Source organism: Zophobas morio, unplaced genomic scaffold (genome assembly GCF_036711695.1).
Source record: "Zophobas morio isolate AGI-343-1 ecotype UQ-CSIRO unplaced genomic scaffold, CSIRO_AGI_Zmor_V1 ptg000018l, whole genome shotgun sequence".
Classification (NCBI taxonomy): domain Eukaryota; kingdom Metazoa; phylum Arthropoda; class Insecta; order Coleoptera; family Tenebrionidae; genus Zophobas; species Zophobas morio.
The window spans coordinates 5,206,231-5,233,196 of NW_026972123.1; the positions used below are offsets into that span (position 1 = coordinate 5,206,231).

Genomic DNA, 26,966 nt, shown 5'->3' on the forward strand with positions numbered 1-26,966 from the left:
TTTCTTTTTTTCAGTTTTCCGAATTTTTAAATTCATAGGATATTCCTAAAATATAAATAAAACTTGATAATAATAAGTCTAATAATTTGATAACCCAAAAATTGGAAAATCGAAAAGCCAAGAAGTCAAAAAGTCCAAAAACCGAGAAATCGAAAAATTCAGAATTTATAAAATCGGAAACTTGAACCGAAAAACTGAAAACTCAAGAAATTGGAAAATTTTGAGACTGAATTGACGAAAAATTGGGAAATCAAAAGACGTATCGAGAAATCGAATAATCGAAAAATTGAAACATGGTAACATCGATAAATCGAGAAAGCGAGAAAAAAGATTAAAATTCGAAAAATTAAAAAATTTAAAACCGAAAATCGAAAAATCAAAGTCCAAAAATTGAAAAATCCAGAAAGTGAAAAATTTCAAAAATTGAAATGTTGAAAAATTTTAAAAATCAAAAAACTCAGATCCCAAGAAATGGTATAAAAAAATTGTAAAATTTAAAAATTGAAAGAGATTGTTTAAACAAAGTCGACACAGACGAGAGACGTTTTTTCAATTTTTTAATTTTTCGATTATTCACTTGTCGACGTTTCTAAATTTTATTTTTCTATTTCTCAATTTCTCGATTAAATGATTTTTTGTTTTTTTGACTTTTTGATTTCTCGATCTTTCAGCTTTTCACTTCCTCAGTTTTTCGATTTTTTTAGGTTTTTGATTTTTCAATTTTTCGATTATTTCATTTTTGACGTTCCTAAATTTTATTTTTCGATTTCTCGATTAATCATTTTTTTTGGCTTTTTGAATTTCCGATTTTTCAGTTTTTCACTTCTTCAGTTATTCGATTTTTTAGGTTTTTGATTTTTCAATTTTTGACGTTTCAAAATTTTATTTTTGGATTTATCAATTTCTCGATTAATCGATTTTTCAGTTTTTCGATTTCCCAATTTCTCAATTAATATTTTTTTTACTTTTCGACTTCTCAATTTTTCGATTTTTTAGGTTTTTGATTTTTCAATTTTTCGGTTATTTCATTTTTGACGTTCCTAAATTTTATTTTTCGATTTCTCGATTAATCATTTTTTTTGGCTTTTCGAATTTCCGATTTTTCAGTTTTTCACTTCTTCAGTTATTCGATTTTTTTAGGTTTTTGATTTTTCAATTTTTGGCGTTTCTAAATTTTATTTTTCGATTAATCTTGTTTTTGTTTTTTCGACTTTTCGACTTCTCGATTTTTCAGTTTTTCACTTCAATCTTCGATTTTTTAGATTTTTCATTTTTCAATTTTTCGATTTTTAAAATTTCCGGAAAAAAATCCAGAAACTGAAAAATTGAAAAATCAAAAAACCGAAATGCCGAGAAGTGGAATCAAAAAATCGTAAGGTTTATAGATTGAAAGAGATTGTTTAACAAAATCGACACAGATGAGACACGTTTTTTCAATTTTTTTCATTTTTCGATTATTCAGTTGTCGACGTTTCTAAATTTTATTTTTCGATTTCCCAATTTCTGGATTAATCGATTTTTTGTTTTTTTGACTTTTCGATTTCTCGATCTTTCAGCTTTTCACTTCCTAAAATTTTTCGATTTTTTTAGGTTTTTCATTTTTCAATGTTCCGATTATTCCATTTTTGACGTTCCTAAATTTTATTTTTCGATTTCTCGATTAATCATTTTTTGTTTTTTTTTTTTGACTTTTCGATTTCCCGATTTTTCAGTTTTTCACTTCTTCAGTTTTTCGATTTTTTTAGGTTTTTGATTTTTCAATTTTTCGATTATTCCATTTTTGACGTTCCAAATTTTATTTTTCGATTTCTCGATTTCTCAATTAATCGATTTTTGCTTTTTTGACTTTTCGATTTCTCGATTTTTGAGTTTTTCACTTCAACGTTTTGATTTTTTTAGGTTTTTGATTTTTCAGTTTTTCGATTTTTAAAATTTTCGATTATTCAATTTTTAACGTTTCAAAATTTTGTTTTTCGATTTCCTAATTTCTCAATTAATGTTTTTTTTTTACTTTTCGACTTTTCAATTTTTCGATTTTTTAGGTTTTTAATTTTTCAATTGCCCAATTTTTTACTTTTTTGATTTTTAAATTTTACATTTTTTCGATTTTTGATACTCCAATTTTTGATTCTCGATTCTTTAATTTTTCAACGTTTTAATTTTTCAGTTTTCAAAATTTTTGTCTTTCGATTTCCTGATTTTTGATATTTTCGATATTTCTTTTTTTCAGTTTTCCCAATTTTTAAATTGATAGGATATTCCTAAAATATAATAAAACTTGATAATAAATAATAAGTCCATAGTTTCGGAGATTGTTAATAATCGACACAGACGAGAGAAATATCGAAGAACTGAAAAATTGAGACATTGAAAAATCTGTTATTTAATAATCCAAAAATTGAAAAATCGAAATGCCGAGAAGTTAAAAAATCCAAAAACCGAGAAATCGAAAAATTCAATATTTAAAAAATCGGAAAATTGAATCGAAAAACTGAAAACTCAAGAAATTGGAAGATTCTGAAATTGAAATGAGGAAAAATGGGGAAATCAAAAGCTGTATCGAGAAATCGAAAAATTGAAACATCGGAACATTGATAAATCGAGAAAAAATTAAAATTCGAAGAATTGAAAAGCTGAAAATCGAAAAAAGTCCAAAAAGTGAAATATCCGGAAATTGAAAAATTTCGAAAATTGGAATGTTGAAAAGTGGAAAAATTTTAAAAATCAAAAAATCGAGATGCCAAGAAGTGGAATAAAAAAATCGAAAAATTTAAAAATTGAAAGAGATTGTTTAACATAATCGACACAGACGAGAGACATTTTTTTAATTTTTTCATTTCTCGATTAATCGATTTTTTGTTTTTTTGACTTTTCGATTTCTCGATCTTTCAGCTTTTCACATCTTCAGTTTTTCCATTTTTTAAGTTTTTGATTTTTCAATTTTTCGATTATTCCATTTTTGACGATCCTAAATTTTATTTTTATTTCTCGATTAACCAGTTTTTGTTTTTTTTTACATTTCGATTTCCCGATTTTTCAGTTTTTCGATTATTCAATTTTTGACGTTCTTAATTTGTCGATTATCTTTTTTTTTTGTTTTTTTTTGGACTTTTGCTCTTCTCGATTTTTCAGTTTTTCACTTCAATTTTTCGATTTTTTAGGTTTTTGATTTTTCAGTTTTTCGATTTTTAAAATTTTCGGTGTTTCTATTTCTCATTTTTCAATTTTTCGATTCTTCAACTTTTCTATTTTTTCACTTTTCGATTTTCCAATTTTTTAACTTTTTTGATTTTTACATTTTAGATTTTTAAATTTTTCGAATTTTTGATTCTTCAATTTATTTTAATTTTGGAATTTTTCAAAATTTCGAATTTTCAATTCTTCTGTTTTTCCACGTTTCGATTTTTCGATTTTCCAATTTTTTCAGTCACTTGCAAAAATTACCCGTAGAAATTTTTCCTTCAAAATTAAAATTAAAATTCTTCTAATGTAATTTTTTTTCATTAAAAAAAAGAATTTTTTGTGAACTTTTATGCAATTTTTTCAAAAATTACAATTTTTCAATGATAATTTCGACTTTTTTCGATTACCCGAAGAGATTTTTTGCAGATTTCGACCTCAAAGTTACTTTGGTTTCACTTCTTCGAAAATTCCCACTAGTTTTCTAGAAACACCTTACCAAATATCGATTTTTTTCTAAATAAATATTCAATGTCAAATCGGTTATTTCTAAACTATTGCTCCGAGACTACAAACAAATAGAATTTTTGATCGAGATTTATACCCACAATTTTTTGTGCATTTTTAGTCAATTTTTTTCAAAAACCTTCTTCAAATTTCAACCCATTTTCGACCTTTTTGGAAATTTAACTAAATACATTTTCTTGTAGATTTCGAGGTCTAGAAGTCACACGCTATATTTTTCGAATCAGCACGTCGAAATCCACATTTCAGAATTTTTTGTGGATTTTTGGGAAACGTTTTCAAAAGTTAAATCCCCCTTTTTGAATTTGAAAATTTCGATTTTTTAAGAACCACCTTCGGAACTTGAAGAGATTTTTCTGTAGATTTCAACACACAGAAGTTACCTTTCGGTCTCATTTTTTTTAATTTTAAATTAATGAATCGTTAGTGTCAAAAAGATGGTACAGTCTTAAATTTTGAGAGTGACAGTTCCTGCAAAAATACACAAACAAAAAAAAACGGTTAAACGATGTTTATATGGTGTCACACGTGGCCTTTATTGTTCCGCATTTGGGATTTTTACGTAAACTTGAAATATGACCCATTAAAAGCTAAATATCAAATTTCACTATAGTACCTTGAACTGTTCGAAAGTTATAGTGAAAATTTAAATGTACCATCTTTGACACATGATAAACTTTGTTTACTAAACAAAATATTTTGAGCGTTATTTTTAATCAAGGAGTATGTAGTACTGAAAATAAATAAGTACAATTTGTAATCAAATTTTTTAGGTGTAACTTACGCTTATCTTAGAGAAGTCAAAATCCGGAAAGTGATGACGTGATTTTATAATAATATTGAATAAATGTTTATTAAAATACACGCAGTGCAATACCGCATTGTTTGCAGCTTACTAATACGATGTTCATTTTTACAATCGCTGCTGATACAGGATGATACCAAATAATAAAATTGACAGATTGAAAATTAAATATCAGAAAGGGTAGTCCCATAAAATTGGAGGGGATGGTTCGAAAATAGCCGATTCCAGTGACATAGTTGCTAAGTAAATATGTGCCGCTCTCCAAACCTTATTTTTCAAGAGAATTCAAGTGCATAAATATTCTCGACATATTTTTTTCTGGGACGCTATAAATTAACCGTCTTGAAAATTTCACGTTTTGATAATATCATTCCGAACATGTTATTCGAAAAAACAAGGTGAATCTAAAACCATAAAACAATTGGGTAACCGACTCACATAAAAGCTAATTTTAAAAACCTAAGAATAATTTATAAAAGTAGTAGTTTTTCTACGATACTTAATTCTAACGTCATTCTGCTTGTAGGTGTCAGTATTGTAGATACCAAAAATGCCTCAACATGGGCATGAAGCGCGAAGCCGTCCAAGAAGAGCGGCAAAGGACGAAGGACCGGGACACTTCCGAAGTGGAATCCACATCGAACCTCCAGGCCGACATGCCGCTAGAGAGGATAATAGAGGCCGAGAAGCGAGTTGAATGCAACGAACCGTTGGTGACATCGGGATTGACAGTGATTGTCGTTTCTTCGTCTCTCCGCATTAATCATTAACGTCGCTTTTTGTAGAACAACATGGTGAGCGACATCGACCAAGCCACCAACAAGCAACTGTTCCAACTGGTCCAATGGGCCAAACTCATACCTCACTTCACTTCGTTGCCGCTGTCGGACCAGGTCCATCTGTTGCGGGCGGGATGGAACGAATTGCTCATAGCCGCGTTCTCGCATAGGTCTATACAGGCGCAGGATGGGATCGTGCTGCCGATGGGATTGACGGTAAACAAGTAAGTTTAGTCGGCGGTCCGACAAACGTACTCCAGGAGTTGTACTCGTTTTTGATTATTTGTGTATTGTTCATTGTATAGTATGATCGAAAAAAGTGCTTGAGTTGGCTGCGAGATTTATTTTTGAAGAATTATGTTGGCAGTGCAGCTGTTTGACAGTTATTGACCGTAACTGTCACGCCGAACAAGGGACGCGTGGGTGTTGCCAACTTAATTTTTTTAACATTAAATGTCAGTGGTTGCTAGACGACTTTTTCTCGATCGTATGGTATAATAAAAAAATATTAAACCTGACCACAATCGGTCGTAATTATTAGCTGAAAACATCGAAGTGATTATTGATTTTACGTTTATTGACTTTGGGCAATGGTAGCAACAACGAAATTAACAATTGTTTCGGGTAAATTAGTATTTTATTAATGATCAGACTATTTTAATGGGGTAAAATTTTATCAGATTTCTGGTTGTTTTTTTTTTTTTTTTTTTCTAGAAACTTTCGCATTTATTTTATGTTTAGTGAAGTAAGTTCGTTCACAGATATTTTGAGAACTAGGAATTTGTTTCAAACAATTAATTAATTAATTTTTCTGATGTTTCTAAAATTTGATGATTTGATTAGAGTATGATACGTTAATAAATTCAGAAAAAAAAACTTACAAGAATTCTAAAAAATCCATTTAGTTTCTTACACTGTTACTACTGGTATTAATTATCTATATTGTATATAGATATTTTTAATATGTAGAGGTTGTCACAAATAACAGTTCGCAAAATTACATTTTTTAATTAAAATTTTTCTATTAAACAGAGAACGTTTTAAACATCGTTTAAAAAAATGTCGAAGAACATCCCTCGCCCCTGAACTACAGCCCAATTGGTTTGAATTTTTCGATTTAAAATTTCTCGAGTTTTCAATTTTTAAATTTTTCGTTTCTTCAAATTTTCATTTGCAATTTTTCGCTTCGATTTTTAATGTTTTGTTTTTTCACTTACATTTTTTTCAGTTTTTCGTTTATTCGATTTTTTGATTTTTAATTTTTTTGTTTCTTCAATTTTACGATATGTAAATCTCCGAGTTTTCAGTTTCAAAATTTTCACTTTTCTGGTTTTCTAACTTTTGGATATTTTAATTTTGCAATGAGTTTATAATTCTTTTCTTGTCAATGTGGAATTTTTCAGTTTCTCGATTCAATTTTTCGTCTTTCAGTTTTTGATTTGTATTTTTTTTTTAGTTTTTATTTAAATGTGTAACAGTAATTGTAATTAAAAAAATTTTTAATTTGACGATTTTAGAATTTATTGTTTTTTTTCGATTTTTAAGTTCCTTGATTTTTAGTTTTTCAATATTTCAGTTTTTCGTTTCTTCAGTTCTTGTATTTGCAATTTTTTGTTTCGATTTTTTAATTTTATGGTTTTTCAGTTTCAATTTTTCGTTTCTTCAATCTTTTGATTTGCAATTTTTCACTTTTTCATTTTTTGTTTCTTCATTTTTACGATATGGAAATCTCCGAGTTTTCATTTTTTCACTTTTTCGATTTTCCTACTTTTGATATTTCAATTTTTAAATTTCGAGTTTATATATTTTTTCCCAAGATGAAATTTTTCAGTTTTTCGGTTTTCAATTTTTCAACTTTGAGCCTTTTTAATTTTTTTTTTTTTTTCAATTTTAAATTTTTCAGTTTCCCGATTTTTCGCTTCTTCAATTTTTGATTTTCAGTTTTTCTAATTTTCGTTTTAAATATGTAATAGTAATTATAATTTTTAAAATTTTTCCATCTTTTAATGTCACAGTTTTTCGACTTTACAATTTTGACGATTCTATAATTCTTCAATTTCACAATTTTTGGGTTTTCAATTTTCGTTTTTTCTTCTTTGCAATTTTTCAATTAATTGGTGTTTTCGATTTTTAAGTTTCTTGACTTTTAGTTTTTCAATGTTTCAATTTTTCGTTTCTTCAATTCTTCGATTTGGAATTTTTCGTTTCGATTTTTTAATTTTTTGGGTTTTCAGTTTCAATTTTTCGTTGCTTCAATTTTTCATTTTTTTGTTTCTTAAATTCTACGATATGCAACTCTCCTAGTTTTCATTTTTAAATTTTTCAATTTTTCGTTCTTCCAACTTTTGGATATTTCAGTTTTTCGATTTTTCAACTTTGAGTCTTTTTAATTTTTCGTTTTTTCAATTTAAAAATTTTCAGTTTCTCGATTTTTCGTTTCTTCAATTTTTGATTTAGTTTTTCTAATTTTCGTTTTAAATATGTAATAGTAATTTAATTTTTAAAATTTTTCCATCTTTTAATGTCATAGTTTTTCGACTTTATAATTTTGACGGTTGTATTATTTTTGAAATTCACAATTTTCGGGTTTTCCAATTTTTCGATTGAATTCGTTTTTTCTTCTTTCCAATTTTTCGATTTATAAGTTTCTTGATTTTTACTTTTTCAATTTAAAATTTTTCGTTTCGATTTTTTAATGTTTTGTTTTTTCAGTTTCAGTTGTAAATCTCCGAGTTTTCATTTCTTTTTGTTTAGTTTTATTTTTCGATTTTCCTATTTTTGGATATTTCAATTTTTTAATTTTGCAATGTTATAATTTTTTCTTTCAATGTGAAATTTTTCAACTTTCCGATTTGCAACTTTTCAGTTTTCAATTTTTCAACTTTTGGCTTTTTTAATTTTTAGTTTTTTAAATTTTAGTTTTTATTTTAAATATGTAACAGTAATTTTAATTTTTAAAATTTTTCATTTTTAATTTTACGATTTTACGATTTTAGAATGTGTAAATTTTTCGATCTTACAAATTTGTCGATTCTATAGTTTTTCATTTCACAGTTTTTGGGTTTTCCAATTTTTCGATTTATAAGTTTTTTGATTTTAAGTTTTTCGATGTTTCAATTTTTCGTTTCGATTTTTAATTTTTTTTTCAATTTCAATTTTTCGTTTCTTCAATTTTTAATATTTTTATTTCTTCAATTTTACGATATGTAAATCTCCGAGTTTTCAGTTTTAAATTTTTCAATTTTATGATTTTCTAACTTATGGATATTTCAGTTTTTAATTTTGGAACGAATCGTTTTTTGAGTTTTCCGATTTGCAATTTTTCAGTTTTCAATTTTTCAACTTTTCTAGTTTTTAATTTTGGAACGAGTTTATATATATATATTTTTTTCAATTTTTCAATTTGCAGTTTTTCAGTTTCTCGATTTTTCATTTTAGGATTCGTATTTTTTTAGTTTTTATTTTTAATAATTATAATTTTAAAAAATTTAATTTTACGTTTTAGAATTTTCAAAATTTTCGATGTTTTTTTAATGTTATAGTTTTTCGACTTTACAATTTTGACTATTCTATAATTTTTCAATTTCACAATTTTTGGATTTTCCGATTTCTCAATTGGATTCGTTATTTCTTGTTTCCAATTTTTTGATTTATTGGTTTTTGTCCTTGGTTTTTAGTTTTTCAGTGTTTCAATTTTTCGTTTCTTCAGTACTTAAATTTGTAATTTCTCGATTTCCCACGATTTTGCAATTCCTCGTTTTTTGAGTTTTCCAATTTGCAATTTTTCAGCTTTTAGCTTTTTTAATTTTTCGTTTTTTCAGTTTAAAATTTTTCAGTTTTTCTAGTTTTTATTTTAAATATGTAACAGTAATTTCAATTTTTCGATCTCTACAATTTTTACGATTCTATAGTTTTCACTTGTACAATTTTTGGGTTTACGTTTTTCTTTCCAATTTTTCGATTTTTAAGTTTTTTGATTTTTAGTTTTTCAATATTTCAATTTTTGGTTTCTTCATCTTAGGTTTGGATTTTTCGTTTCGATTTTTAATTTTTTGGTTTTTTCAATTTTACGATATGTAAATCTTCGAGTTTTCAGTTTTCTGATTTTTTAACTTTCGAATAATTCAATTTTTTATTTTGCAATGAGTTTATATACTTTTTTTTTCAATGTGGAATGTTTCAATTTAAAATTTTTCAGTTACTCGATTTTTCAGTTTTTGATTTTTTTTTTTTAGTTTTTATTTTAAATGTGTAATAGCAATTATAATTAAAAAAAATAATATTAATTTTACGATTTTAGAATTTCTCAATTTTACAATTTTTGGGTTTTCGATTTTTAAGTGTCTTAATTTTTAGTTTTTCTTGTTTCCAATTTTTCGTTTCTTCAGTTCTTGTATTTGCAATTTTTTGTTTCGATTTCTTAATTTTTAGTTATTTCAGTTTCAATTTTTTGATTTGCAATTTTTCACCTTTTCATTTTTTGTTTCCTCAGTTTTACGATATGTAATCTCCGAGTTTTCATTTTTTCAGTTTTTCGATTTTCCTGCTTTTGGATATTTCAATTTTTAAATTTTTCAATGGGTTCATATATATATTTTTATCGTGAAATTTTTCAGTTCTTCGATTTTACAATTTTTCGTTTCTTCAATTTTTGATTTGCAGTTTTTCTATTTTTTATTTTAAATATAGATTTGTAATTTTAATTTTAAATTTTGGCTCCCAATTATTCAGTTTATTGATTTTTTTCCATTTCCAAGTTTCTCATTTTTTCGTTTTTCAACGTTCTTCAATTCTTCAATTCTTAGATTTGCAATTTTTCCGTTTTCCACGTTTTCGATTTATGCATTTCTCGTGTTTTCTATTTTTCGATTTTCCAACTTTTCGAATAAAAAAATGTAAAAATTGTAAAATTGAAAAATCACAAATGAAAAACTGTTCGATGTTTGGCGACTGTCGAGGGTGTAATTTATTGTTATATTTTGTGGCCTGACTTTTAGGTCGTAAAACTTGATTAGTATACAAAAATAGTGTACGAATGGCACTTTATAAATGCAATAATTCTACACTAACTAAAAACGAACTATAAAATATTCGCTTTAATGGTAGTAATAATAATAATCGTTTATTACCCTAATACAAGACCAAAATCTAAATCTGAGAATTATGCTTCATAAACAGTCAAGTTATTATTATTAGCTAGCATAAAAATCGCGTCAAAACTTATCTCAATATTCTATGGAAAATCTTGAAGTTAGTTACTATTAAAAAATAGTTATTGGCTATTCGATTCTATCAGTATATTCGATGGTTGTTGTTTACAGTTATTCCTGTATTAGATACTATATTTAGTCGCTATGTGTATGTGACCATCAATACATCAATAAGATGTCACGGCAAAAAATTAAAAAAGAAGAACTGGGTAGCTAAAAAAATTATATCTGATAACAGAAAATTGCAAAAAATATACATCCCCTAAACAAAAACAAAACAAAACAAAAATAGGGAAAAGAGTGGACTCAGTACAGTATATATTGTATGACGATAAATCTCTTTGTTTACAATTAAATTAATGTTATCAGTTGCATTTAAATCTTTTATTACTCGAGTTGCTTATCATTATTGGTTTTATCGCCTCGTCAATTACGTTTGTACACATAAATCTACAAATTAATAATTATTAAGTTTACTTAACCAGAGCAGTACTACGTATTTTTTTCGTTTTATCAATATAGTAGGATGCGTAGTAATCTCCAGTCATAAATTTGTAAATATATCCCACATATAAATTGCGAAATAGCCAAGGATTAGTGAAATTAATCTCAATCATGTAAAAAATTATATTCCAAAAAGGTGTTACATAAAATAAATCGCTCACACGGTCGTCAAACACCGTCCTCGACTTTCCTCACCGTTTCTGTCTTCACCATCAACAGATGGCGTTTGCGAATTGACACGTTTCAACACAACACCAAAAATTGACGTTCTTCGTTCGTCAACATTTTCGGGTTCCGCTGGCGCCGTAGGCGCCTCCTCAACCTTTACCACCCCGTTATCTTCAACCCTCTCTTCGCGTTTCTCACCCTGCGGTAACCCCCTAATCAACTTAATACACACCGGATTTTCAAAAAAATAAACCAACCCCCACATCTCCACCTTCGTGTTGATTTTTCCATCAAACTTGACATTCTTACCTTCCCCATTCACTTCAAAGACTAGTTCACCGCTTGAAGTGACTTTAAAGGCGAAAATCGCGTTTCTGGAGCACAGTTTCTTGTCCAGCGGGAGCGCCACAAAGCCCATTTTTTTAATCAAGTCTAAGTAGGTGTAGTTCCTTACGTCTTCGAAGGGTTCGTCGGTGGGGTTTTTGTGGGTGATGCCGAAGCAAAAGGCGGCCGCTAAAGCACTCCGGTTTGAGACTTCCATGAACTTGATTGTGATTTTTTCGTCGGGTTGGATGGGTTGAGAGGTGAAAACGAACCCGAAGTCGTGGGTGCGTCGGGCGATGGTTTTGTCTTGAGAGAGGGTGATGTTTTTGGAGTGGACGCTGTGGAAGCGCAGCAAGGGGGGGGTTTCCTGTGGGAGATGGAGGAGAGTTGGCGGTTTTGGTTGGCGTGTTCACGTACCTGTGACATCGTGGCAGGAGGCGCTTCGGTGCTGGGGATTGAGTGAGGTGTTTGTTCAGGGACGATTGATCGATTTTGTTTATCAATTAATGAGCGATAAAGCTTTATTGCAAGGGAATGGGTTTGAGAGGATTTGTGGTATTAATGTTGAAATTTTTATTGGTGAGAAGATTAAGAGTTTCAGGGGTTTCCCCCAAAAGTATTAAGTGTGGATTAATGTGAAGTGAATTGTCTATTAATGTGTTTCTTAATTTTAAAAACTGGAGTGCTAAAATGGAAAAAAACTACTCCAAGATTTGGTGTTTGAAATTTTGTATTTATTTCTTACTTTTTTCGTTTCAATTACGATGAAAACTTACCAGAAATGTATTTTAGATAAAATTTGAAAAAATTTATTGCCAGAAAGAAAAATTGCAATGTCAAACTACAGATTCCTGTAAACGCAAATTCAAAATGTCAAATTCTTCATATTTATGTTTATCGCCGCATTTCAAAAATTGTAAATTATCAGAAAAGCGTTTAAGGGCTTTTTCATGAATTACACCTTGGAAAATCGATTAGAGTTGAACAGAATAAATCATCTGGTCTGTTTTGCAAAAAAACAATAATGTTTCAAATAATGAAATCCAAAAAGTGAGGTTAAATTTGTCGAGACCAATAAACACGGTAATTAACTAAAAAATTACATTTTTGTAGGCACTCTGAAGGTAAAATGAGTAGTTTTTGCATTAAATAATTTTGCTAAAGTTGTGATCCCGCGAATGTTCAGTTTGTAAATTTAAGGGGACTCGCTAGACGAGGTATAACATTTTTTTGGTTTTTTGTATGAAAAAAATGATATTAATATAGATGTATCATACATCAAACTGCAGCTTTTTTCATATTCTAGAGCGCAGAGACCAGTTCAATCAATTAAAAAAATATGGCTGAGAAATATCGTAAAAAAAGCACCATTGTATGTTTTCTTTTCAAAAATCATAGAATCGCTTGAAAATTCGCACATGGATAAAACATCACTTTTTACAGGCCGCAGAGTCATTAAATATTTGTTAGTGGTACAATTTGTTTAAATAATAATGTGTTTATTAAAATCAAAATATACCACAAATTAATGCAAAATACGTCGAATAATTTTAACTGGAATATCAGAGGAAAATTAATGATCTATTGGTTAGCAGAGTTTTTAACAAAAACTAACAATTATTGAAAAAAATGGGTATCAATTTGACAGAATTTGAGCAGTTAGTTCAGTACTTTGCCGATATGAGCGCCACTAAAATTTACGGAAGCGACTTTCCAGGTAAAATCCTTATCGCCTGCTCTACCATAAGCTGATTGTTAGAGTTCTCCGCTGATTTTTGTAATTTATGGCAAGGAACTCAGTTTTATAACAAGCCGACAGGAGCGGCTGTAATAATCTATTGTTAAGGAAATTAATTTTTACGCAATGAGGTACTATCATAAAACCGAATTAAAACTGGGGAACTATAATATTTTTTCTCCACTCAGGATCCTGAATTCAATACACATGATTACTAAAAATTCATTGTAATATTATTGTTAACATATATTTTGCTTTGTTAATTAATAAAACTAATAAACATATTTATAATAATAATAATAAAAAATATATAAAATACAGCTTTTGTTTAACACGTGTAAGTAGCTAAGTGTATCTACTACTTATCCCAGAAAGGAGGTGTTTTGAAAAAGCCCTACGCCCAGTAACTTCTCCCTTCATTGTTTACTCGAAAAAAGTGCTCGTATATGTTTTCATTTGCCGAGAGATCATTTTCAAAATATATTTATAATAAAAATATGCAAGTCTTGCTGATGAAAAATGCACTCCTAATAAATTATTAAAGTACATAAAAAAATAGAAACAAATTTTATTTATTTTAAAAAAATCTCTCGCAAAGGCAGGTTCCTCTTTCTTCTTGAATCAATTATTTCGGGCAATAATGCGCCAAAGTTAAATCTGCCAAGTTTATCTGCCATCTTTTTACATATTTCTTCGTCTTTATAAATTTTTTCTATATTTATTCCTTTGGGTGTCCACACAAGAAAATAAACTTGTGAAATACCCGTAACAAGCATTTGTCCCTGGACTTGAAAGTAGTAATCATGATTTTTTTAGTTTCAATTCTCTGTCTGTCAATGTACAAAATTTGATAATTGCATGCAGTCGTCACGTTTCCGATAGCGAGGGAAGTACTGTCTAAATTCTTTAGACCAATTTTTTTGATTTTCCCATTTCTCCATTTCTCAATATTTCAATGTTTCAGTTTGGGATTTTTTCACTGTTTCGATTCTTTAATTTTCCTTCCATTTTTAGGTTTTTCAATATTTCAGCTTTGGAATTTTGCAATATTTCGTTTCTTCAATTTTTCAAATTTTTGATATTGTGTTTTCTCGGTTTTTAAATTTTTCGATGTTTTAATTTTTCAGTTTTTAAAGTTTTAGGGTTTTAGATTTCTCACTATCTCGACTTTTCGATTTTTCAGTACCATGATTTTTCAGTTTGTCGAATTTTTAAATTTTAGATTTTTTGTTTTCTTTGATGTTTTGAGTTCTCGATCATTCGATTTTTTGAGTTTTCAAGCTTAGATTTTTTTTTATTGTTCAATTTCTCGATTTTTTGAATTTTTAGTTTTTGATACGATTTTTTTTCAAAAATTTTCAGTTTTTCGATTTAATAACTTTACGATACTTCAGTTTTGCTCGATTTCGATTTCTCGATTTTTCGACATATAACTATTGGGATTTTTCAATTTATCGATTCTTCGATTTTTCGATTCATCATATTTTCGTTTCTCGAATTTCGTCATTTTTCGATTTCTCAATTATCCGATATTTCAGTTTTACGATTTTTAAATTTTTGACGTTTCTAAATTTTTCGATTTTTCAATTTTAGATTAACTGATTTTTTGATTTTCCCATTTCTCTCGATTTCTGAATTTTTCAATGTTTAAGTTTTGGATTTTTTCACTTTTCCGATTCTTCAATTTTCTTTCCATTTTTCAGTCTTTCGAGATTTCAGTTTGAATTTTTTCACTTTTTCGATTTCTCAATTTTCCTTCCATTTTTCAGTTTTTCAATATTTCAGTTCTGAGATTTTACAATGTTTCGGTTCTTCAATTTTTCCATTTTTTGATGTTTCGATTTCTCGGCTTTTCAATTTTTCGATAGGTATTTTAATTTTTCAATTTTTGAGTTCTAGATTTTCCGTTAATTTTTTTGTTTTCCTTGATGTTTTGATTTCTCGATTATTATTTTGCAACGACACGTAAATCAATGTGGATTAGACTAAAAATGACAGTATTCCAAAAATTTCTGGGAAAATGCAGTGAGTCGAGACTGATTTAATCAATAGAATAAATTGACTCATTCATTAATTTTTTTGAGCCACCTAGGTATATAAGCAAATCTAAAAAATATGAATGCAGTGATAAATTACAAGTAAAAACGCATCATATTTTGCACATTTTTAGTAGAATTTATTCGGCAAAATTTTGAGATAACGTTATCAATTTTTTAGTAGCATAATCCGAACTTGTGGTTTATAAAGACATTATTGAGATTTTTCGGCTTTTCGGTTTTTCGATTTTTCAACTTTTGATGTTTAAATTTTTCAATATTTCAATTTTTCCATTCTTCAAATTTTCAGTTTTTCAATTTTCCGAATTTATTAAATTTCTGATTTTCCATTTTTTTTAATTTTTCGATTTTCCAGTTTTTCGATGTTTCGGTTTTTCTATTATAGGATTTTTCAATTTCTCGATTTCTAAATTTTAGATTTTCCAATTCCAAGGTAAACAAGTAGTTAGTGAAGCGATGAGAGTCTAAATCTTGTCAGTTTTGTGTATTGATTAATATATAAAATGATAGATTAATAAAAAATATTTGAATAATTTTTTGAAAAAAAATGTTTTAGTAGAATCTGTAAAATTATAAAAATTTGCATACTTTTAAATCCAATTATGTCAGCAATGAAAGAAGTCGACTTGTAAAAAAGTTTCAACAATGTTGGTCAGCTAAGAGTATTTATGAGTTTTGATAAATATAAATTTTAAACAAAAATGACCGGGTCTTCCCCATAGAGCTCAATGTTGTCTTTGCACTGATATAAAAGTTCAAGCGAAAAATGCTCTCTCCTCGTCTAAAAATGCATTTCCTTCGAAGAATGAACGATTAATTAAACACTAAACAATCACTTATTTCAAAAAATATTGTGTCTTCTCCAGAGATTTAAACATAATCTATCAATTGAAATGTCGATCTTTTTTTCAAAGTTGAAATTACGCCCGTAAAATAAAATTCGATTTAGCTCTTAATGAGTGCTTATCCGAACAATTATTATTGAGACATTGTTCCTTGCTGGTCGGTGATCGCGGGACGCTTAGCAGGTACGGAAGATGCAGCTGTGGGTTTATGATGGGCGGACGCGGAATTATGACTGACCCATTGTCATAACGGAAGTTTCCAACGCGGTACAATGCAAAAATTCTCGAAGGTCATTGTAAGCAGGTACGGAATTTCCTACAATGCTCAGCTCAATTTCTGTTTCCACGTGGTGTCCAGTTTTTGCAACATTAAATTTAATAACGTGAAGTCCCATAAATCGACTTCATTGTACTGCTTCAACGCTTAGCGTGGCGACGGTAGCCATGATGTAAGCTCGTATTTAAACGTATTTCAAATAATTTGTGCGAAAATTCAGATGGGGCTAATCACGTAATTAACCCTTTTTTTTTCGCGGCGATTTACAATTTCGAATAATTAGATTTTTGGATCGAAGCTGATAAACGCACTAAAAGGTCACCTACCTTGTTCTGTTCAGCTTCCCGGGTTAAAAGTTCTGTGGACCGCCTGCACAAGGGAACCACGTGTCTAATTTCGCACCACTACTTCGCGATGTTACCTCTCGGAGGGTTTCTCGACAACAACTGTGTTCAATAACAACGCCACCCCCTAGTACTGGGCCCTTTTGCTCGGTACTATGGCGCCCCTAATGGAAAGTGACCAAAATACATTTGTCAGCAATACACTTTTTACATCCAATTTTGTTTATTGATCACATTCATTTACTTAGCACAAACGTAGTAAAATGTAAAATACACATGTACATATTTTATAAAAGATGTTGAAACTGTTGTCCATTTTTCCTCAAACAAAGCCACTCTCCTTTTTTTATTTTCAAAAATGTCTTGCAACACTTCTTCATTAAGATTTTCATAACAAAAACGTATAATTTAAAAAATATCTTTAATTTTCTCTTGTATCAGCTGTAGCACCATCTTGCTGAAAATATCCGGACTCTAATTCTTCGGACAATAATTGATTCACAAACACATCCAAAATTTGCTCCCTGTATCTCTTGAAAAAATAAATATCGGACCTAATATTTTAAAATTTTTCTCTAGATCATAAAACTTAAAATGTTGATTATAATATTATTTTCTTGTAAATTAAATGAATTTTGTAATTTTACAGAGCTAATTTTTTACAGTTCACGTTTTATCCGTCAATTATAATTTTCTTTAATTTTAATTAAGTTAATTTTAACCCACATTCTGCTGACCAATACGGATTTTTCCAAGTGTAGATAAATAAAGTCTGTTCACAGTTTCTTTGGTCCAGGTTTGTAAGGACATTTAAAATAAATCCAAGAACATTTGTTAAGCCCTCTTAAGCATATATTAAACGAAAAAATAAAGAGAACAATTTAAAAGCGCACTAGTTTTAATGAAATGTGAAATAAGTCCCAGCATTATTAAAAACATTTCAGCATAAAAGAAACTATTTTAGCATTTGTAAAACTGAAAGGGCAATAAATAAAATAATGGCAGATAATTTTTTCTATTTGCGCAATAAATAATAATGCAAAACTAGAATTATTTAATTAAATTTGCTCATTCGTTAAAATACTTACCTGTTCCTTTAATAAATCAATTTGTATTTGAGAAAAAAATAAATGAGCATTTCAAATGTTCCGTAAATTACTAAAATGTGCATTAGTTCACAGTAAAGTGGGCAGTACACTCCCACTCTTTAAAAGACGTGTCATGTGTATAATATTATTTTCTTGTAAATAAAATGAATTTTGTAATTTTACTGAGCTAATTTTTTACAGTTCACATTTTATACGTCAATTATATTTTTTTAAATTTAATTAAATTAATTTTAACCCACATTCTGCTGACCAATACGGATTTTTCCAAGTGTAGATAAATAAAGTCTGTTAATAGTTTCTTTGGTCCAGGTTTCTGAGGACATCTAAAATAAATCCAAGAACATTTGTTAAGCCCAGTAGCAGACCGAAAAATGAGCTAAATAGAATTTTATTTTACGGGTGTAATTTCAACTTTGAAAAAATGATGGACATTTCAATTGATAGATTATATCTAAATCTCTGGGGAAGACACAATATTTTTTAAAATAAGTGATTGTTTAGTGTTTGGTGGGTGGGTGGGGCTAGTATAGTGAACCAAGACCTATAAGGTTATATGGCCATCATAAAAGTAGTTGACCGCAAATAAATACCCCCTTTGTGTGGTTCGCACTAAGCTTACCGGTTGGCAATAAATCATCTTCTAAACATTTCTTGCTCATATTTAACAGGGCCGGCTTTCAAAGCGAGTGGTTATTTCGGAACCCTCAGCGGGTGCAGGTAGTAAAGAAATAGTGGAGTGGTGGATTTTCATATTTAGTGAAAGCCGCCCCTGAACGAAACCACAAGAGCCGGTCGAGCTGCAGTGGACACGTTATTTACGACCTTAAAACCTTTTCTATTGTAAACAACTTAACTTCGACACAATGGGATGATTTTATGATGGCCATATAACCTTATAACTCTTGGTTCACTATACTTCGTAAGATAAAATTGATTTTGGCAAATGACATATCTTCTAAGAAAAGAAAGGGTGGATGGGTGGGGCTAGTAGCTGCTCAGATAAAAGAAATTTTAGCAGATGGTAGCTCCACCCACCAGCCCTCTATTTTCTAAGAGAGAGCTCAATTGCCAAAATCAGTCTTATCCTAGCCAGTAGTTGTTAAGATAAAACTGATTTTGGCAAATGATATACCTTCCAAAAAAATACAGGGTGGGTGGGCGGGGCAATACCGCTAAAGTATAACTGATTTTAGCAGATGCTAGCTCCAGCCACCAGCCCTCGATTTTCTAACAGATATCTCATTTACCAAAATCAGTCTTATCGTAGCAGGTACTAGCGCCGCCCACCCACCCTCAATTTTTTTGGAAGGTATGTTATTTGCCAAAATCAGTCGTATCGTGGCAGCTACTAGCCCCGCCCACCCACCCTCTCTCTTTTTGGAAGGTATGTCATTTGCCAAAATCAGTCAAAATCTTGGGAATTTCTACTTAGAATCTCCGAAATTCTTGGGAATTTCAGAATTTTTGAGACCTTCAGTCTTCGAAATATTCGAAAACTTCTGAATCTCTAGGATCTAACATTTCTCGAATGGTTAGAATCTCAATGGTTTCTAGAATATCTAGATTCGTTAGAAAGTCTAAAATCTATGTAATATGTAGATTATTATTCAAAATTTTGAGAATATTAAGAGTTTCTGAAATTTTTAGAATATTTATAACCCTGGGAATCTTCAAATTCTTCAGAATTGTTGGGATTTTCAGTCTTCAAAATATTCAGAATCTTTAAACTCTTTGGATTCTCTAGTATTTCTCGAATGGCTAGAATCTCAATACGCTCTGTAGTCGCTAGAATCTAAATTACTTACAATCTAGATTCGTTAGAAAGTCAAAAATCTATAGAATATATAGATTATTCAAAATTTTCAGAATATTTAGAGTTCTGAAGTTTATAGCCTGGGAATTTTTGGAATTTGTAGAATCTCCGAAATTCTTGGAATTTTCAGAATTTTTGAGCTTTTAAGTCTTCGAAATGTTCGAAAACTTCAGAATCTTTGGAATCTGTAGAATCTCAAAACGCTCTCTAGCCTCGCCCACTCGCCTTCTGTTTTCTTAGAGTGTACTTCATTTGCCAAAATCAGTCTTATCTTGGCAGCTACTAGCCCCGCCCACCCTCTTTTTTCTGAGAGGGTATGTAATTTGCCAAAATCAGTCTTATCCTAGCCAGTAGTTGTTAAGCTAAAACTGATTTTGGCAAATGATATACCTTCCAAAAAAATACAGGGTGGGTGGGCGGGGCCATTACCGCTAAGGTAAAACTGATTTTAGCAGATGCTAGCTCCAGCCACCAGCCCTAGATTTTCTAACAGATATCTCATTTACCAAAATCAGTCTTATCGTAGCAGGTGCTAGCCCCGCCCACCCACCCTCTATTTTTTTGGAAGGTATGTTATTTGCCAAAATCAGTCGTATCGTGGCAGCTACTAGCCCCGCCCACCCACCCTCTCTCTTTGGAAGGTATGTCATTTGCCAAAATCAGTCTTATCTTGGACCTTGAATTTTCGAAATATTCGAAAATTTTAGAATCTTTAGAATCTAGAATTTCCCGAATGGCTAGAATCCAATATGCTGTAGAATTTAAATTACTTAGAATCCAGATTCATCAGAAAGTCTAAAATCGATAGAAGGTATAGAATTTTTGCATTTTAAGAGTTTCTGAAGTTTCTAACCTCGGAATGTGTGGAATCTCTGGAACCTTTAGGATTTTCGTAATCCTGGAAAGCTTCGAATTCTTCAGAATTGTTGGGATGTTCAGTCTTCAAAATATTCAAAATCTTTAGACTCTTTGATTTTCTAGTCTCCTATTATTCGAAATCTTGGGAATTTCTACTTAGAATTTCCGGCATTCTTGGGAATTTCAGAATTTTTGAGACCTTCAGTCTTCGAAATATTCGAAAACTACAAAATCTCTAGAATCTAACATTTCTCGAAGGGTTAGAATCTCAATAGTCTCTAGAATATCTAGATTCGTTAGAAAGTCTAAAATCTATGTAATATATAGATTATTATTCAAAATTTTGAGAATATTAAGAGTTTCTGAAATTTTTAGAATACTTATAACCCTGGGAATCTTCAAATTCTTCAGAATTGTTGGGATTTTCAGTCTTCAAAATATTCAGAATGTTTAGACTCTTTGGATTGTCTAGTATTTCTCGAATGGCTAGAATCTCAATACGCTCTGTAGTCTCTAGAATCTAAATTACTTCGAATCTAGATTCGTTAGAAAGCCTAAAATTATAGATTATATAGATTATTCAAAATTTTCAGAATATTTAGAGTTTCTGAAGTTTATAGCCTGGGAATTTTTGGAATTTGTAGAACCTCCGAAATTCTTGGAATTTTCAGAATTTTTGGGCTTTTAAGTCTTCGAAATATTCTAAAACTTCAGAATCTTTGGAATCTGTAGAATCTCAAAACGCTCTCTAGCCTCGCCCACACGCCTTCTGTTTTCTTAGAGGGTACTTCATTTGCCGAAATCAGTCTTACCTTGGCAGCTACTAGCCCCGCCCACCCTCTTTTTTCTGAGTGGGTATGTAATTTGCCATAATCAGTCTTATCCTTGCCAGTAGTTGTTAAGATAAAACTGATTTTGGCAAATGATATACCTTCCAAAAAAATACAGGGTGGGTGGGCGGGGCCAATACCGCTAAGGTAAAACTGATTTCAGCAGACACTAGCTCCAGCCACCAGCCCTCGATTTTCTAATAGATATCTCATTTACCAAAATCAGTCTTATCGTAGCAGGTGCTAGTCCCGCCCACCCACCCTCTATTTTTTTGGAAGGTATGTTATTTGCCAAAATCAGTCGTATCGTGGCAGCTACTAGCCCCGCCCACCCACCCTCTCTCTTTGGAAGGTATGTCATTTGCCAAAATCAGTCTTATCTTGGACCTTCAATTTTCGAAATATTCGAAAACTTCAGAATCTTTAGAATCTAGAATTTCCCGAATGGCTAGAATCCAATATGCTGTGGAATTTAAATTACTTAGAATCCAGATACATCAGAAAGTCTAAAATCGATAGAAGGAATAGAGTTTTTGCATTTTTAGAGTTTCTAAAGTTTCTAATCTCGGAATTTGTGGAATCTCTGGAACCTTTAGAATATTCATAATCCTGGGAAGCTTCGAATTCTTCAGAATTGTTGGGATGTTCAGTCTTCAAAATATTCAAAATCTTTAGACTCTTTGATTTTCTAGTCTCCTATTATTCGAAATCTTGGGAATTTCTACTTTGAATCTCCGAAATTCTTGGGAATTTCAGAATTTTTGAGACCTTCAGTCTTCGAAATATTCGAAAACTTCTGAATCTCTAGAATCTAACATTTCTCGAATGGTTAGAATCTCAATGGTCTCTATAATATCTAGATTCGTTAGATAGTCTAAAATCTATGTAATATATAGATTATTATTCAAAATTTTGAAAATATTAAAAGTTTCTGAAATTTTAAAATATTTATAACCCTGGGAATCTTCAAATTCTTCAGAATTGTTGGGATTTTCAGTTTTCAAAATATTCAGAATCTTCAGACTCTTTAGATTCTCTAGTATTTCTCGAATGGCTAGAATCTCAATACGCTCTGTAGTCTCTAGAATCTAAATTACTTAGAATCTAGATTCGTTAGAAAGTCTAAAATCTATAGAATATATAGATTATTAAAAATTTTCAGAATATTTAGTTTCTGAAGTTTATAGCCTGGGAATTTTTGGAATTTGTAGAATCTCCGAAATTTTTGGAATCTTCAGAATTTTTGGGCTTTTAAGTCTTCCAAATATTCGAAAACTTCAGAATCTTTGGAATCCGTAGAATCTCAAAACGCTCTCTAGCATCGCCCACACGCCTTCTGTTTTCTTAGAGGGTACTTCATTTGCCGAAATCAGTCTTATCTTGGCAGCTACTAGCCCCGCCCACCCACCCTCTCTTTTTTTAGAGGGTATGTCATTTGCCAAAATCAGTCATATCTTGGACCTTGAATTTTCGAAATATTCGAAAACTTCAGAATCTTTAGAATCTAGAATTTCCCGAATGGCTAGAATCCAATATGCTGAAGAATTTAAATTACTTAGAATCCAGATTCATCAGAAAGTCTAAAATCGATAGAAGGTATAGAATTTTTGCATTTTTAGAGTTTCTGAAGTTTCTAACCTCGGAATTTGTGGAATCTCTGGAACCTATAGAATATTCATAATCCTGGGAAGCTTCGAATTCTTCAGAATTGTTGGGATGTTCAGTCTTCAAAATATTCAAAATCTTTAGACTCTTTGATTTTCTAGTCTCCTATTATTCGAAATCTTGGGAATTTCTACTTTGAATCTCCGAAGTTCTTGGGAATTTCAGAATTTTTGAGACCTTCAGTCTTCGAAATATTCGAAAACTTCAGAATCTCTAGAATCTTAACATTTCTCGAATGGTTAGAATCTCAATGGTCTCTAGAATATCTAGATTCGTTAGAAAAACTAAAATCTATGTAATATATAGATTATTATTCAAAATTTTGAGAATATTAAGAGTTTCTGAAATTTTTAGAATACTTATAACCCTGGGAATCTTCAAATTCTTCAGAATTGTTGGGATTTTCAGTCTTCAAAATATTCAGAATGTTTAGACTCTTTGGATTCTCTAGTATTTCTCGAATGGCTAGAATCTCAATACGCCCTGTAGTCTCTAGAATCTGAATTACTTAGAATCTAGATTCGTTAGAAAGCCTAAAATCTATAGAATATATAGAGATTATTCAAAATTTTCAGAATATTTAGAGTTTCTGAAGTTTATAGCCTGGGAATTTTTGGAATTTGTAGAACCTCCGAAATTCTTGGAATCTTCAGAATTTTTGAGCTTTTAAGTCTTCGAAATATTCGAAAACTTCAGAATATTTGGAATCCGTAGAATCTCAAAACGCTCTCTAGCCTCGCCCACTCGCCTTCTGTTTTCTTAGAGGGTACTTCATTTGCCAAAATCAGTTTTATCCTAGCTAGTAGCTGTGATTTTGGCAAATGAAGTACCTACCTTGTAAGAAAAAAAGGGTGGGTGGGTGGGGCTAGTAGCTACTAAGATAAAATTGATTTTGGCAAATGACATATTCTCCAAAAAAAGAAAGGGTGGGTGGGCGGGCCTAGTAGCTGCTAAGATAAAAGTATAAATCTTCTTTTTTAATTAATACATCTAGGGCCAGTTTATAGAAAAGCGAATTAAATATTTAATCCTCGATTACTTTAGCACAGGACTAAAATGAGTACTATGAGAGAACAAGAAACTCAGAATATGATTAAAATGGTACATTTTTGTAAATATGGATTTCGCAATTATTTCATGTTGTGAAAAGAAATCTACACACATTGAAACAGAAAGGCAAAATGTAAGCCCGCCCACCCGCCCTATCTCAATTCTGATGATTTTTTTATTCACCGTTAACCAAAGGGGCGGAGCTTCACTGCAAAATACTTATTTCTTTACAAGAAATTAAAAACATGTTTTTAAGTATCGTGTTCAAAGAATACTATGTACATTAAGAAAAAAAGGCAAAATATAAACCCCGCCCACCCACCCCATCTCAATTGTGATGATTTTTTTTATTCTTAGAAACTTAAAACAGATTTAAAATGGTAAATTAAAAAAAAATATATGGATTTTGGAATTAGGCTTCGCCGCCCCTAGGTCTTGTCAATGAAAAGTTCATTACTATTTAGATCAGGGCGTGTATGGATTTAATTTTTTCTTAATATATGTACATAGTATTCTCTGATACTACGACACTCAAAAACATGATTTACATGGTAATTTCTTGTAGAAGATAATATATCATCACAATTGAGATAGGGTGGGTGGGCGGGGCTACATTTTGTCTTTTTTTTTCTTAGTATGTGTAGACTTATTTCGACAACAAGAAAAAAAGTAATCTACACTTTTTTTTCTACAACCCCTTTAAATATGGCAAAAGTTGCCTTCAAAGTTACTATCAACCGCAAGTTGGCAATGGTTCTAGGAGATATTTTCAATCACAAAATTTCATAGCCAATTTTATAACCACCTTTAGTGTTTTCAAGATTCAAATACTGAAAAAAAAAACATTGAAAAATTATGTTAAAAGCTTTATACACATGCAACACGTGCCTTATCTGGAAATTATCATGTTAGTATGAAGATAACCGATTTAGTACTGTCGACAAAATTGTGTAAGGTAGACATCCTTTTAAGTGATTTATCTAAATCAGGTGACTCAGACTCGATGGACAGTTATTGTATTGTATTAAATCAAGTAGTTCAGGTGTTCAGGTAGAATCATTATGTTAAATCAGGACTTCTCAAACTTTTTTCATCAAAAAAAAAAAACAAACATAATTAAATATTGGGATTGATTTAAATCGTATCTAAATAGGTACAAATAAATAGATTAATAAATTCGTGATTTATTGATCATTAATGGGAACAAGCTACTGACATATTGGTTATTTTAAAGTAATTAATTAATTAATTCTACGATCTATACACCTTCATTACGTCCTTTATCCCCACTCTACACAAAGGACAATGCCCGTCGCCACCCCCCCGCCACTGCTTCTTCGCACAATCCGCACACAAACACATATGTCCACAAGGATACAAAGCCACCTCGATCAAATTATCGCAGCAAATAACGCACCCCGAATCACCCCGAACCTGTTTCTCCACCTTCCTCTCAGAGGGCGCCAAATTCTTCCCAGAAATCGTCACTTCAATTTTTTTACCACTCCCCAAAACAAAAAACCCCCATAGTTTGGTGGTCGTATCAACGTGAAACTTCTTCAGAAGCAAAGAACTGTTCTTCCAAATTTTCATTTCCCCATCAGTCGAAATCAAGTAACTTAGTTCATCGTTTCGTTGGAAATTCCAAGTGGGATCATCCACAACCACCCAATACTCCGATCTGTCAAACAAACCATCCGGAGTTTCCGGAAGATCTTCATGTTTTAAAAACGACGGATCGCAAGAAGTCACCCCTAAAACAAGATTACCATCACTCAAAAATCTAACTAGTACGGATTTTTCGAGTTGAAGGGGCGCCCCCACGAAAACGTAACCAGGATCGTCGTCTAGTTTTTGCACTCTGTTGGCGCTTACTTTCACGTTGGCGCTACTGAACTCGTGAAAAATAGTCGCTTTTGGTACGTTGACATTCGGGTGAGAGTTGTGTGCTTCGATGGCCGTCAGAGGGCTCCGGATGTCCACCAAACCCCACAATTGTCCACTCGTGTCCACGTTTTTGTCGAAACACGCCTTCTCCACACCGTTCACACCGAAATGAATATTCCCAGAGGGACTCACGTAGAACTGTAATACCGCGTCCCGGACGCAGCATTGCTTCGGTGGTGTACAAATCCAGAATCCTTGTTTTATCTTCAACTCGCTCCTGCTTTTGAGGGGTAGGTCGTCTCGCATGGTGGACGGGTCATGTGACGTGAATCCGATGCTGATGATGGTCGGGTATTTGTCCGAAACTTCGACGAGTTTTATGGCGATTTTTTGGAAAGGGCGGATTGGTTCGGATATGAATACTAGGCCGTTGTGGTTCGTTTGGGCGCTGCGGGCTGTGGTGGATTTGTGGGATATTGAGATGTCGATCCCGTGGGTCTCGTGGAAGCGGATTTTTGGCTTTTGTGGCTGGAAAGTTGTGGTTAGTGTAGTGGAATTTTATTCGAAGGTACTTACCTGTGACATTTTGTGATAGTTTGTGTTGGAATGAGTAAGATTTATCGGTTATCGTAGATTAGGGTTGAGATTAGAGGTTATCGGAAGGTGCGTTTGTGGAATGAGTTGGGTGTTGATTGATTAGTGGGATTTTCGTATTTGCGTTAATTAAAGTAGTGTTTGTTTTATTTTAGTTTTTAGTATCTATATTTTTTGTTTTGACGGATACAAGTGGTAAAAATGTGTTTGAATACTTGTATAAAACTTACGTAACCTGTTATAAGTACAAAATTTGTAAAATGATTGTGAGGGGTTGGACGGCACAATAGTAGGGTGAAATTACAGGAGTTCTAATTGAAAATATTGATGCCCCCAATAATAATCTAATCATTATCACTATTAAGAGAAGATTCCGATTGCGGAATATCTTAAATTGTCATTAT

General features: G+C 30.9%; 3 protein-coding genes across 3 annotated transcripts in view; 1 reads left to right on the forward strand and 2 right to left on the reverse strand.

Annotated features, from left to right (window-relative positions):
* The window catches only part of LOC135130877 (retinoic acid receptor RXR-alpha-B), a 101,367-nt gene that overhangs the window by 50,147 nt on the left and 24,254 nt on the right, over positions 1-26,966 (forward strand). The window contains exons 4-5 of the mRNA XM_064058327.1: positions 5,037-5,241; positions 5,296-5,513. Coding sequence (XP_063914397.1) covers positions 5,037-5,241; positions 5,296-5,513 — 423 coding nt within the window. The remainder of the gene's footprint in view (positions 1-5,036; positions 5,242-5,295; positions 5,514-26,966) is intronic.
* On the reverse strand, positions 11,113-12,010 carry LOC135130884 (protein neuralized-like). The gene is made up of 2 exons (XM_064058334.1): positions 11,913-12,010; positions 11,113-11,862 (listed from the first exon to the last, which is right to left on the reverse strand). Exons 1-2 carry the CDS (start codon positions 11,919-11,921, stop codon positions 11,161-11,163), a joined length of 711 nt encoding a protein of 236 aa, XP_063914404.1. The 5' UTR covers positions 11,922-12,010; the 3' UTR covers positions 11,113-11,160.
* LOC135130881 (protein neuralized-like) lies at positions 25,193-26,784 on the reverse strand. The gene is made up of 2 exons (XM_064058331.1): positions 26,545-26,784; positions 25,193-26,496 (listed from the first exon to the last, which is right to left on the reverse strand). Exons 1-2 carry the CDS (start codon positions 26,551-26,553, stop codon positions 25,333-25,335), a joined length of 1,173 nt encoding a protein of 390 aa, XP_063914401.1. The 5' UTR covers positions 26,554-26,784; the 3' UTR covers positions 25,193-25,332.